The sequence below is a fragment of the Chenopodium album genome, chromosome 6, assembly GCF_948465745.1.
Source record: "Chenopodium album chromosome 6, dcCheAlbu1.1, whole genome shotgun sequence".
Taxonomy (NCBI): Eukaryota; Viridiplantae; Streptophyta; class Magnoliopsida; order Caryophyllales; family Amaranthaceae; genus Chenopodium; species Chenopodium album.
Genome location: NC_137839.1, coordinates 48352439 through 48366832, shown reverse-complemented (window position 1 = coordinate 48366832; position 14394 = coordinate 48352439). Strand labels below are relative to the sequence as shown.

The 14394-nt window shown below is 37.7% G+C and overlaps 1 protein-coding gene across 4 annotated transcripts; it reads left to right on the top strand.

Annotated features, from left to right (window-relative positions):
- Positions 1-5203: 5203 nt before the first annotated feature.
- On the top strand, positions 5204-9765 carry LOC145636057 (uncharacterized). Of its 4 annotated transcripts, none has more exons than XR_014114005.1 (5): positions 5204-5421; positions 6041-7320; positions 7516-7956; positions 8967-9037; positions 9379-9765. XR_014114005.1 is itself a non-coding variant. In XM_081687499.1 (4 exons), the coding sequence occupies exons 2-3, from the start codon at positions 7147-7149 to the stop codon at positions 7945-7947; spliced, it is 606 nt and encodes a 201-aa protein (XP_081543625.1). In that variant the 5' UTR covers positions 5204-5421; positions 6041-7146; the 3' UTR covers positions 7948-7954; positions 9379-9765. The 4 variants fall into 4 exon arrangements, 1 of the variants encoding a protein (XP_081543625.1); XR_014114006.1 differs by lacking the exon at positions 9379-9765 and adding an exon at positions 9135-9266 and having other exon boundaries at positions 7191-7320; XR_014114004.1 differs by lacking the exon at positions 9379-9765 and adding an exon at positions 9135-9261.
- Positions 9766-14394: the final 4629 nt, after the last annotated feature.

Sequence of the window (14394 nt, the reverse complement as noted above, 5' to 3'; positions counted from 1 at the left end):
AACCCTAATCATTGGTGGGCTGCGCCGTTTTGCGGCGTTCTCGGGATTTGGGCCTGAAGGCCGCCTTTTCCCTTAATTTCTGGAGTGACACGTGTCAAGCAGGGATTGGTCCACTCTGGGCCATTCTGAGACTGACACGTGTCATCCTCTGATTGGACCACGTGGCGGGGTAAAATTACCCTAAACAATGACTATAGTTTTATTTTTATTATTATGTTGCTTGATTATTTATTTTTGTTGCTTGATCACACCTTTTATGCATGCTTAAATGGAATTTGTACTTGTAATCACGCTTAATAAGATAATTAATAATCTTTTTTAGGGTTAATTTGATTATAATTCAAGTGATCGCCAATAATAGCATATTTGTGCATTAAATTCAACCAACATAGATAAACAGGTTTAGGGTTAATCCTATTGATTGCATGTTAGTCAGAAAGCGCACATGAATACGATCTGAATAAAGTAGAGGCCTATTATTAGGGCAGGTTCAATCTCTTTTAGGTTGTATTTGTACCTTCATCCCCGAACCCTTATTTGGTTCAAGAACTTATGGAGTTGACGACTTCTTGGATCGTTAAGGGGTGTAACCTTCACCCTGTGAACGGTTTAAAAGTTCCTAAAACTTGTTGGCGACTCTTTTGCTCTATCTTCTTCCCTTTTGGACGCCACCGTACTTTAGTGTATGATCACAGTGGGGTTCAAGCTAGGGGGTTAATGCTTGAATTATTCCCTACACACATTATTCTAAAATATTAATGATCACTTGAATTAAATAACAAGATTAAAGGAACCTAAACCGGTTGTCCAAAATTATCTTATTAGGCGTGATTTTCAATTACATATTCCCTTTTGAACATGCAATATGGTGATCAATAAATATAATAGAATAACATCAATATTGGAAGCAATTCAACAATAATAATGTTAGTCAAATCAAATAATAATCCTAATCATGATACTAGCAATAAGAATAATAATAAGAGTAATTAAGTGATTAATTACTCACTTTCCGCGTTTCCTTGAATTTCTACATTATGAATAAATTGTTAGTAACTTCAATAAAAATATTAATCAAATTGAAATTAAATTACATTAAAAAGTAGAGTTGTTTAGGTCCAAACCCTCAATTATTTGTACCTTTCACGCCTTGGTTTAAGGACGGAACCTCGAGTTAAGTATGGACTCCTTGGAGCGCTTAGGGGAATTATTATGGAAGAATAAGGAGGCTAGAAATTAGGTTAAAGAGGGAGAAGAGAATGATTTTTGGTGTAAGGTGAGAGAGAATGATTATTGGTGCCCCGAACTATAGAGAGGAGGGGGGTATTTATAGGGAAAATGAGTAGGGAACACACGGAACCCTAAAAAATGGATAAAAACCCTACCGTGACACAGGGGAAACTTGTGTGATGCGGGGGGTTTGCGCGTGAAAAAATAACGCGGATAAAACACGGGAAATACGGAACCCTAAAAAGAGGATAAAAACCTTAAAAAAGGTTATCGCTGCACGGTAGATTCTACAGCGACACGACAGATTCTACTGTGTTACGGGGGAAATTAGTGTGACGCGAGACATATTTGACCTGCAGGAAGTGACAACGCGTGAAGGGTTTATGCGGAAAAGACACGAGAAAATCCCGTGTACCGCGACACGGCAAAGAATACCACGACAAGGAAATGCTCACCGTGACACGGCAAAGTCCACCGCGGCTCGGTAAAATACACCGTGTAACGGTGGAATAAGCATGAGAAATGGTGCGGAAAAGCACCGTGTCACGGTACAAACTTCCGTGATACGGTACAAAGCCCCGTGCAACGTCACTCTCTCCCGCGACGCGGCAGTTATGCTGTTTGCGCGGTAGTTCCAGTTTTTTACCTGTTTTTAACTTCATCATAACTTTCGATCCGTAACTCAAAATAAGGCATATAATATAGAATTAGAAACCTTATCAAGTCTAATTTCTAAACCAATTGAAATCAGGTCAAAATAATTTTTATATTTTAAGATATGACCGTTTTAGTAGAAGGGTGTCGGTTTTGGGCCGAGTTTAGTGTTTTCATCGTATCTTCTTCGTTTTAAATCGGAATTGGGCTTATGATATATGGTTTGAAGGCTTATTTCAAGGCCTATCTAACAAAATAATAATTGGATCAAAATTATATATCCATAAAATCAGTTTCTATCGGTTTTGCGATGTGGACACGAAAAGTGGAAAATAGGTTATGGTTTAGGGAAATGAGCTAGAAATTGGATTGGTTCATGAAATATATTGGATAGAACATGGATTTAAGCACTCAAAAGATTAAATACTCAACCTGACCAATAATGGCGGTGAAAGGTGTTCATCATCGGGTTTGGTTTTGGGGAGACATTTTTAGGTGTCTACAGAAGCCCCCACTTTGATTGAGTTTGTAGAAACGTTTATTTCGAAATTGATAGTCAAAGTAGTCAATAGGGACGGAGAATGATTTAAGACGTTCGGCGATCCTAAATCACTCTGTATACGCCGATACCTGCAGAAAAATGTTAGTTCTATAGATAAAAGATTAAAGGGATAGAATGCTTATCTAACACCAGTGTATCGGTGGCAAATGAGCTTGGTAGCTTCCTATGCTTGAAGGAATCCAGCAAATGACGTTTGTTGAAATGCTTTCCATGCCTGAGGAAAGCCGACTGACGAGTTTGGTAGCTTTCTAAGCCTGAAGAAACCTACCGGATGGTACTTTCCATGCTTGAGGAAAGTCGACATATGAATTTGGTGTTTTTCTATGCGTGAAGAAATCCACCGACAATACTCTCCATGCTTGAGGAAAGTTGACAGATGATTTTGGCAGGTTTCTATGCTTGAAGAAATCCACCAGATAACACTTTCCATGCTTGAGGAAAGACTTGTCTGATTTTGGTAGGTTCGATTGTCCCGAATGTGGGCAGTAGTTGGTTCGCTTGTCCCCGAATGTGGGCTGGAAATGGTTCGTTTGTCCCCAAATATGGGCTGTAAATGGTTTGCTTGTCCCCGGACATGGGCTGTAAATGGTCCGCTTGTCCCCGGACGTGGGCTGTAAATGGTCCGCTTATCCCCGGACGTGGGATGTAGATGGTCCGCTTGTCCCCGGACATGGGCTGTAGATGGTCCGCTTGTCCCCGAACGTGGGCTGTAAATGGTCCACTTGTCCCCGGACGTGGGCTATAGATGGTCCGCTTCTCCCCGGACGTGGGCTGTAATTGAGACCTGCAAAATGAAATTTGCCTAGGGACTCGTATAGACTATGATTGACTTGACCAACTAACTTGACCAAGCTTTGACTTGACACGACATGACATGTGTATAGCTTGTGGTTGTGTGCGTATAGTTTGAGTGTGTGTGCACACATAAGCAACAGAAAATGCGAAAGCAAAAATTTTCCGTCATTTTTGTCATGAAACGAGTGGAAGGTACTGACTTTCTCCTAAAAAAGAAAGACGTGAAAAATGAAGTTTTGTTTTCGAACTTCCCTCGATAAAAATTTTGAAAAAGTTTTTAAACTTCCTCAAAAGAAAATAATGAAAAAGGGAAGAAGTTTTGAACTTCCTCCTTAAGCAAGACGAAATGAATCGTATGGATTGAATTGCTTGTCTTGAAAATAATTTATGCATGATGCATGTTCTTAGGCCAGGAGGCTAAGGACAATTACATCATGTGACACGATAGATGAACTTAGGTCATGGAGCTAAGCATCATATATGGTGTAAAGAAACGATCTTGAACGTCACTTAGGTCTTGAAGCTAAGAAGTGATTATTGCATAATGAACGTTGCTTAGGTCAAGGAGCTAAGAACAATATTCTTTGTATGATTACAAATCATTGATATATAAATGTTGCTCAGCACATTATGCGATGCATGAAACAATGAACATTGCTCAGGTCAGGAAGCTAAGCAAGTATACAACGTTTCTTCTAATGAATGTTGTCTTGAAAATGATGAAGCATGCACGGTAGGGAAACAAGATTTCATGATAAAAGGTTCCTAAGGGAAAGCTGATATGGCTATGTATGTGTGAAAGACGTGTGTGAAAGTGATACTAGGTGAGGTTGCAATGGCTATGGTGAGGGGAATAGATGTGAGAAGAGTCGAGATGGCGACTCTTTAGGATAGGTAGGCTAAATGATGTGGGTTCAAGCCCCCAAGTCTAGCTCTAGATGGATAGGGTCATAGGATTAAGCATTGGATATTATTTGACTCGATCATGCATATGAATGTGGCCGCACCTCAATGTGACGTTTCCTACGTATCCGTAAGGAATCAGGCCGAACGTAGCTCTAACCGAACTTTGCACAAGTGTGTGTACTCCTCAAAGAGGTCTTTCAAGGGTTGTAAGGTGGTTAAGCTGAAGGTTTAAGGAAGAAAGGGGTAAAAGGCTCAAGACCCGAGAGAAGCCCCCAAGATGTGTAATTGTGAATTTGAAAATTCTGAATTTTGCAAGTTTATTTTCATTTTTTTTTGTTTTGAATTTCTTTTTTTTTTATTCTTCTGAATCAATGTAGGCAATCTTAGATCATGCGGTCCATCAGTCACTTAACATTCATGTTTCTCAGGCACGGTACCAAGCACTCGATGAGAGACGCAATTTGAGACGTGTTCGTATCAAAGACATTGGAACACTTGCCTTTAGACATTGTTTTATTGTTGCTTTGCTGTTTTTTTTTTTACTTGCTTTTTGAATGTTATACAATTACACACATTCCAATCCCAAGGTTAAGTGAATGTGGGTTGAAGAAATGAAAGCTAAACGTTAGACGAGGCTCAAAGTGGTTGATGAAGAAATAGAATCACTAGTGGAAAAAATCTCATTCGTAACAGGCTATTTGTAACGGGCAAAGCTTTGCCCGTTACAATTAAGATATTCGTAACGTGCAAAATAGTGTCCGTTACGAATACTTATTTATTCGTAACGGGCAAAATAATGTTCGTTACGAATACATATGTATTCGTAATGGACAAATTAGTGCCCGTTACGAATAAATAAGTATTCGTAACGGACAATTCAGTGCCCGTTACGAATAAATAAGTATTCGTAACAGACACTATTTTGCCCGCTACGAATACTATATTACACGTAACAGGCGTATTGTGCCCGATACAAATGCCCAAACTTGGCCCAACCGATGAGAGGAGCCCAATATACTTGGCTTTTTAGGGTTTCACAACCGTCATTCACCTCTCTCTCTCTCTCATCAGTCCCTCACTGCCTCTCTCTCTCCTCTCCTCTCCTCCCCGTCATTCACCTCTTTCTCTCATTTCAAACTCAAGCCCTCTCTCCTCTCCTCCATCAATCTTCCCCTTAACAACAAGTGAAGATCTCTAAACCTAACCACTGATGAACAATTCTTAGATAATTTAGGATATCTTTGCCGAAAACTTCAACCATTTTAGATCGTGAGGTAAGAAATCCTTCAATTGTTTTTTCCTTTCTTGAATTGATTTCTGGGCATCTAATTGTTTAAATTCTTGAATTTTTTCTTGTGAATTCTAATTTGCTTTATTTTTTTCTACATGCATTTTGTATTTGATGAATTTTTGGCATCTATATGGTTCGGTTATCATTTGTACGACTAAACGAATAATAAATCTAAAAAAAAATATGTTCTTTAGTTGAAACGAGTAATACATGCAAATAGTAGTGAATTTAGTTCATCTTTGTCGATTAATACCTGATTGCCGAATTTTTTTGTAATTTTTTTTTGTTTATAGAGAGAATTAAGAAACCTGATATGGCAAGTTGATTAATTCTAGGGTTCTTCGAGTTCTTTCCCGAAATCGATCAATTTATCCCTAATTCGTTCATTTTTAGTGGTAATTTATGGGTTGTTGGTATATAATCTCTGTTAATCTGTTTAGTGAAGTGAGAATTTGGGCATTGGTTGTTGATTCTCTATGCAAGGTTCTTTCTTTCTGCATTCTTTGGTGTTTTAATCTACAATTGGTGAATGTTGGTGATTTTTAGTTGATGTTTTCTACCTGATAAGGTTACATGCGCTCAGAAATTTTTGTATACTGCAGTGGCCTCTTCATGTAAGGTTTTGTTTTACGCAACCTCTGCAATGCTGGCATTCTTACTAATTTCAAAGTACTTGATTTATTACATACGAGAGGGGCTGCCAAGAAACCTACCCGGGTCATGGGTTTGTTAAAATCGTCTAAATTCAAGATTGATACTTTAGCTTTGTTCGTTTCCTTTTTTTGTAAGCTGAATGCCGTGTTTTTGATTTCGTGATATGGAGACAATTATACCTACAGTTGATGTTTGTTTTTACAATTTGTGATTAGGTTTATGATTATTTGGTTGAGAGTGCTGCTTGTGATCAGACTAGAGAAAGTATCAATGATCTTATAGAGAAATTTAAAGAGTATCAGCTACCTAAAGCTGAGTTGATAAACATCATTAACAATCACCCCTTTTTTGCAGTCGAATTGGCTCCAGTACTATTCCGTTGAACATCTTGTCTTAATTTTGTGTTTAAATCTTCTACATTCTATCATTGTAATTGTTTTTGCATAAATCTTCCATGTCCTTTGCTAGGCTAGTACTCTGTTAATGAGTGTTTGCAGTTGGTGAATGTTGGTGATTTTTAGTTGATATTTTCTACCTGATAAGGTTGTATGCGCTTAGAAATTTTTGTATATTGCAATGGCCTCTTCATGTTAGGTTTTGTTTTACGCAACCTTGCTACCAATAGGAAGTGTATCTTGTAGTAAATGTACATAATCTAATAAATGCTTAGATTTAGGATAGAATCATTAGCAAGTATGGAGTATAAGATACTGAAATGTAAGCTCAACCTAGATGCATCTTAGGATAGACCTCAAACAAAATGATGTTTATTTTTCCTATAGTCTACTGCTAATATTCACAAGCACTGCAAACTTTGACTCATTCCCATTCACATGAACTGTTGATGAATTGAAGGAAGATTATAAAGGTCACTAATGGAATATATTTATATTTCACTGAATGTACCCATAACAATAATTTCTCTTTTCAAATTTAACTTAGAGAAATTACTGAATGTGCCTAGAATAGTAATTTCTCTTTTTAAATGAGCTGTTAATGAAAGAGGGAAGACTAATTTATGAGGTTGTGGCATTTGTATGTCCTTTGATGATTTATGCTTTCAAACCTGGGTCTCATGTTGTTCCTTTCTCCGAGGAGGTTGGACTTTGATGGAGGAGGAAATGAAGAAGTCGGTGAAAGCAATGCAGACTCTGAGGACCTGTCTTTGATCAGAAAACAGCTTCTTCAGATAGAGAGACAACAATCTGATATGATGGTTCTCATCCAGGTTAGTTGCATACTCTTTCTTTATTCCATTGTTAATAAGAACTGGCTTCTTTTATCTTTTTGTGTTGATTTACACCCGAAAAACAAACAGCTATAATAATATGAGTGAGTGTAGTGAATAAAGATCATTGTAGTTTCTGCATTTTTAATTTGAAGATTGATAACTGACATCAACCTTTTGCTTTGCAATATTTAGATATTTATGGGTAATTCTCAAAGTGGGATTGGCTCTTTGGAGAATAGAGTATCTGGCATCGAGAGAGTATTGAATGAGATCTCACATGATTTAGTTGTGCAAAGAGGAAGAATTGCCAACAATGACTTAGCAGGAAGCACTTGTTGTCCTAGTACAGAATTCCTGAGTCCGAAATTCTGGAGAAGAACAGAAGGAAGGTCTTCCTCATTTCCAAAGTCATCCTATTCAGGAAGTATGTCTAGTAGTCTCAAAGCTGCTCCACAGATGGATGGTTTTAAGCACCACCAGCAGAACGAAGGCTTTTACCTAGAGCCATGGGGAAGTGTCAAAGGCATCGGCCAAACTGCCCAGAGAGGAAGAAATTACAGTCCCAGAAGCTATGATTCAGCTTCCACTGCTGCTTGTTTTAATTCAGTGGTTCGAGGAGCATAGACTATAGGTAAATTTAATTCGCTTTCTACCCAATTAGTATGCAATTTTGTCAATTCTTTCGCCTTGTCCATCATATCTCTTGCTGTAGTTAGTTGATACAGGCATTTAGCATTTCATTTATGCTTCTTAATTTTATCCATTACTTTTTAATGAGTCACTCGCTATGTGGTAGCAGGTAGACATCAAAACCGACTCATAATTAGTAAAAACCCATACCTTACATGATACGGAGTATTACATAATATGATTTAAGATTCGAAATTGACCTGATTTGTCCTGAGGCAATATTGGCAATGGCCGCAAATATGGCCCAACCCAAGATTACATAAACAGACCTGATCTGCCGAACAACCCTTTAGCCACTTCTAGTTGATATACAGTTTGTTTTTCATTCTACAACCTGCTGAATGTTTAATGATCATTGTTTTTAGAAATGATTTTACACCAACTTCATGTTTTGACTTTTCCATCATAGGATCTTTTTCTTACTTTTCTTGACAGTGAATCCTCTTGTTATAATATTATGCTTTTTCCCCTCCTTTCTTCTCGTAGTATAGTAAGATTAATTACATTGATTTAATATGGCCACCAAATATGTCAAATAACAAATAGCACTTGAATTATTGAGTATGCTAGAATTTTGGAATATTCATATCTATGTCAGTCAAGCCATTAAATGTGACCAATATTGAATATATTACAGGTGGGATGGGATTTTGTTGCTGACTTAACCGTTGATTTTATCTAATTGATAGTATGGGCCCTTTAAACTGTCGGTCCTTCCCTATTTATGTCTATCTTCTACTATGTCAAAATCAATGCTAAAGTTTAGGGAAAAAAGTTTTATAGAGTAATAAGTTGTGAATATAATGGCTAATAAATTCAAGGATTGTGAATACATGAATGAATACTAATCATTGGATACGAGTATTTTTTTGCTATTCAATTCCGTTTGATAATCAACTGGTCATGAGTATTATAAAGTATAAAGATGAATTTTCTTTTGATGTTTTCCGGGTTAATGAAGTTCTTGAAGATCGTAGTCAAGTTGAAACTATTTGAATGCTACTTTTGTTGGTGTTTATAATGGGTAAGCCTCCAAATATGCAATTAATTTAGCTTAGCGAGCTTGTTTTTTTGTACATGTTATTGAGTAAATTGGATTTTTAACATTATCATTATACCAGAGGGAGAAATATGGTGGGTGGAAGTGGGATTGGAGACATGAAGGAGACACAAGAGATGATCGATTTTCTTTTGCTCTATTTTTTTTAGTTTTTTATTTATTTTTTATTTATTTTTTTTTTGACAAAAGAAACAGCTGAAAAGTCCATGGCAAACAGCAAATATTAGTATGTTAAGTCCTTTAAAGTACAAAATTATGCTGCCTACTCTGATGGTTGTTGTCATTGATGGCTGGAATATTCGAAGGTTCTCTAAAGCTCATAAATTTGAGAAGCCTCGTGATAAAAAAGCCTTGGAGTTGATGAGTTCATGTGCAAATGCTGTCATGGAGGAATACGCTGACATAATATTTTCATACGGATATAGCGATGAATTTAGTTTTGTATTAAAAAAGGAGTCTAAATTTTACCAGAGACGTGAAAGGCTTGTGGTTGAATCTACATTCAGATGTTAGTACCTGGGATTCACAAATTTCCTTGTTGACATATTGATGTTTTAATTGCTGTTTCGTATTGCTTTATTTTCCCCTTTTATTATGAACTACTGAGCCCAGTTTAGTTTTAGTTATTAGGCGATAATAAATGTATTTTATTTGGTGATTGTATAAATACAAAATTCTTTGTTTTATCTCAATTAATTAATAAAATAACTATGCTATAATTTTTATGCAAGCTAGCTAATCCAGCACAGCATGTGCTGGATTTTTTTTTTTAATTGGGGTACACACTATTTGTAACGGGCAGATATCATGCCCGTTACAAATAACGGTGTTATTTGTAACGGGCAGTTGAAATTCCCGTTACAAATAAGTCGTTATTTGTAACGGGCACTTGAAATGTCTGTTACGAATAACGGGCTATTTGTAACGAGCACTTGAAATGTCCGTTACGAATAATGGGCTATTTGTAACGGGCACTTGAAATGTCCGTTACAAATAACCCGTTATTCGTAACGGACATTTCAAGTGCCCGTTACGAATAACCCATTATTCGTAACGGACACTGCCCGTTACAAATAACACTAGCTATCCGTAACGGTGGCATACGTAACGCCCGTTGCCCGTTACGGATAGGCCTTTTTTGCCCGTTGCAGATAGCTATTTTTCCACTAGTGAATGTGATTGAACGGTTAACAGCGAATGACAGGGTTGCAAAGGTGCCTTAAGTCATTGGTGTACCTTGTGTTTAATTCACTAATTGATTTTTTTTATTATTTTTTTTATAAAGAATGAATGAATGAAAAATGCTATGATCGAGATGTACAGGAAATTTGCTCATTTTATTAATGGAAAAGGTGAACGAAACACATGAAACATATAAAAATTTGAAATGGAAAACCTATGCTAGACATGAATGGGGGAATGGAGATGAATGAGAAAGAAATTAAGAAATCTTGCACAAAGGATCTGCTGTGCGCCTTATGTTCACTATTTCTTGCCGCCTGGAGGGACTGGAAGTTTGTTGGCATCAACAAGATCTTGAATAGCATCCTTCAAATTTCAGCATTGTTCGGTAGAGTGACCCTTTCCTTGATGGAACTTGCAGTGGGCGTTAGGGTTCCACTTGGCGGTCCTTTCTTCAGGTTTAGGCTTTGGAAATGGCCCAATAGGTGTGATCAAGCCTTGACAGTAAAGGCGATCAAAGGCCGCATCATAAGTCATTCCTAAAGGAGTGTAGGCTCTCCTTTTCTTGGGCAACAGAGAATCAAGAGCTAATACTTCATTGAGATTAATTTGGCTTATATTGTTGGTAGTATTTTTGTGCTTAGAAGACAAAGAAGAAGGAAGGTTGTTCTTCTTGTTTTTCCAAGTGTTATTATTGTTACTACCGGCAGTCTTTATTAGCTCATCCTCGATATTAATGCCGATGTCGTATACAGCTTCAAAAGTGTTTAGTGGAAGAAATTTGAGATGTTCCCTATATTTGTGAGTCAGATTTTGAATAAAGAGGTGAACCATCTCTCTTTATTTGGGAGGATCTACAAAGAGTGAAGCCGTTTCCCTTTACATGTTCAGATAAGCGGTGAAGCCTTCATTCTCTTTCTGTTTGAGAATGGAGAGTTCACGTTCAGAAGTTTTTGTTTGAATGTTACACTTGTAACGATTCATGAAACTGTTGGTGACATCTTGCCAAGTCGCAGTACGCTTGGCATCTAGGAAATAAAACCATTGTTGGTAAGCATGTTCTAAGGAGAGAGGGAACACAGTAGGGAAGAGTGTTACGTCCAATCCCTTAAGAGCCATGGTTGCAGAGAACGCCTTCAAATGGAATATTGGATTGTCAGTAGGCTTGAACTTTGGAATATCAGCAGTTGAGAACTTTTCAAGGAGTCTGTCCTTCACATCCAAAGGAGTGGGAGGCCGTTCCACATAGGTGAAATCCTTAGAAATCTTGCTCATTTGTTCTTTGATCTTGTCCATTGCAGCCGCAATAACGTTGTTTTGCTCTATTGTGTTGACTCTGGTAGTGAGTGCTTGTAACATGTTAGACATTGTCTCAATGGACTTGTTAATGTTCTCAATATCTTCCTTAGTGGCCATTGGGACAAACTAAAAGTAGTTTGAAGGTGATGAGTGATGTGGAGATGGAAAAGTTCTCTTAAAACGCCTCTTAGGTCTAAGAGGTTGATGTAGTAATGACTCGAACCGTACCAATCTACCCCTGCTCCTTGACCAAGTGCTGTGAAATAAAAAAAACTGCACTTAATTGTTTGACACATTGGTCAAGATAGGAAAAAAAAGTCATTTGAAAATAGGTGAGAATAACTCCGATCCACTCATCTTTTATTATGACGGAAATGGGGGTGCATGAACCTAGTATACGATCATAAACGACATGGTTTATGACTCGAGTAAAAAAAAATAAAGAAAGTGTGTGGACTATACTTAACTCGTGAGTGATTAAGTGATGTTATAAGACTCGTGGTATGATCGTATGGCTAGACATGTGAACAGTAACAAAAATGACTGACGCGAGGACCAAATTAACATGGAAGACTTAAAAAAAGTTGACTAGACTTATTTCCTAGACACCGTGACACGACAAACTGTACCGTGTCACAGTACAAGCTGCCGTAATGCGCTGATCATTTCTAGTTTTTTATTTTATTTTTTTTTGCTGGAAATCCACCGTGCCATGGTGGAAACTGCCGTGACACGATGAACTTTCCCGTTGCACGGTGGATGTTGACTTAGCACGACAATTTTTTTTTGCGCTAATTATTAAGTGAGTACAGTCCATTGGCAATCGTTAGTCATAAAATAATCCACCATAAACAAAGAAAGATCGTTAAGGTTAGGATCAAAACGACCAAACATAAAACACGTAGGCACAATGATGCAAAGAATAGTTCGCAACCTAAGGTCAAGTTCTATGTTCGACTATGGTCAGGTTTATTTGGTGTCAATAGGGTACCATGGTTAAGAGTTTAGACGCGTTAGCAAAGCAGCCTCCTTTGAGTGTGTATGCCAATGGGCGGCTCCGCGAGTTCGTGCTTAAATCGAACTCAACTCCATGGTTTACGTAGATTTAATAACTCGGATGAACCCTTATTGCCATGATCGTTTTTGGGTTGATAGAGCTTAAATCCCCTGGGGCTAATACGTATGTAGAACACACACGTTTTTTCAGAAAAATCAAAGGAAGTTGACTGTGAGAAGAGAAAAAAAGCCACCAAACTGATTTTAGGACTGCCGTGACACGAAAGATAACACCGTGACACGGTAGATTATGCCGTGGCACGACAGTTAGAAAATCTTATTGGTTCCCTGTTTTCCTTCGTACGCAATCAAGTTATTCAATTTTTCCTACGGGACAGAGCTAAATGCGAAATTAAAACGTCTATGCTTATGCAAAAATGCCAAATTAATCATAGGAATATTTTTCAAGAATCTTTCAAGTCTCATCCACTCATCTTAATTAAATACCGATCACTCAAATCGATAAATAACCAAGAATCCTCCCCAGTGGAGTTGCCAAATTGTAGGCGTCGCTCGAAGTGAGCCTACATTAAAGCATGTGTGAATATGCTTGGAACTCATAGGAAGTGGGAATTAACATACGATTAGGGACAAGGAAAGTAGGGAGCCGCCAACAAAATTTTAAGGAACTTGTAAACCGTTCACGGATCATTATAAGGCAACCACAAAAAGGGACAACGATAGGCAACAACGATTGACCCGTGAAGGTTAAACCCCATTCATAATCCATGATATTACTAACTCCATATGGTTCGGAACCACGAAAGGAGGATCGGGGATGATAGTACGAAGTGAGTCATGGAGTCACATTCGCCCGTATTGGCCTCTACTCGATTCTTATAGTGAAAAATGATTCCTGCGATCTCAAAGGCATGCAAACAAAGATTCAATTTGCTCCAAACTATTATTAGGCTAAATTGGTTTAATATTAATGCAACACATTATTCTAAAATATATAATGATCACTTGAATTAAATAACAATATTAAAGGAACCTAAACCGGTTGTCCAAATTATCTTATTAGGCGTGATTTTCAATTACATATTCTCTTTTAAACATGCAATAGGGTGATCAATAAATACAATAGAATAACATCAATATTGGAAGCAATTCAACAATAATAGTGTTAGTGAAATAAAATAATAATCCTAATCATGATACTAGCAATAAGAATAATAATAAGAGTAATTAAATTAAAAAGTAGAGTTGTTTTGGTCCAAACCCTCAATTATTTGTACCTTTCACGCCTTGGTTTAAGGACGGAACCTCGAGTTAAGTATGGACTCCTTGGAGCGCTTAGGGGAATTATTATGGAAGAATAAGGAGGCTAGAAATTAGGTTAAAGAGGGTGAAGAGAATGATTTTTGGTGTAAGGTGAGAGAGAATGATTATTGGTTCCCCGAACTATAGAGAGGAGGGGGGTATTTATAGGGAAAATGAGTAGGGAACACACGAAACCCTAAAAAAATGGATAAAAACCCCAAAAATCCTACCGTGACACGGGAAAAACTTGTGTGACACAGGGAACTGTTGTGTGACGCAGGGGGTTTGCGCGTGAAAAAATAACGCGGATAAAACACGAGAAATACGAAACCCTAAAAAGAGGATAAAACCCTAAAAAAGGTTACCGCTACACGTTAAATTCTACCGCGACACGGTAGATTCTACCGTGTCACGGGGGAAATTAGTGTGACGCGGGACATATTTAACCTGCGGGAAGTGACAACGCGTGAAGGGTTTACGCGAAAAAGACACGAGAAAATCCTGTGTACCTCGACACGACA

What these genes read in the sequence shown, in the direction of transcription:
- LOC145636057 (XM_081687499.1), top strand. Translation starts at nt 7,147, where the DNA reads ATGCTTTCAAACCTGGGTCTCATGTTGTTCCTTTCTCCGAGGAGGTTG. An exon ending in ATATGATGGTTCTCATCCAG is followed by an intron (nt 7,321 to 7,515) that starts GTTAGTTGCATA and finishes TGCAATATTTAG; the next exon opens with ATATTTATGGGTAATTCTCA.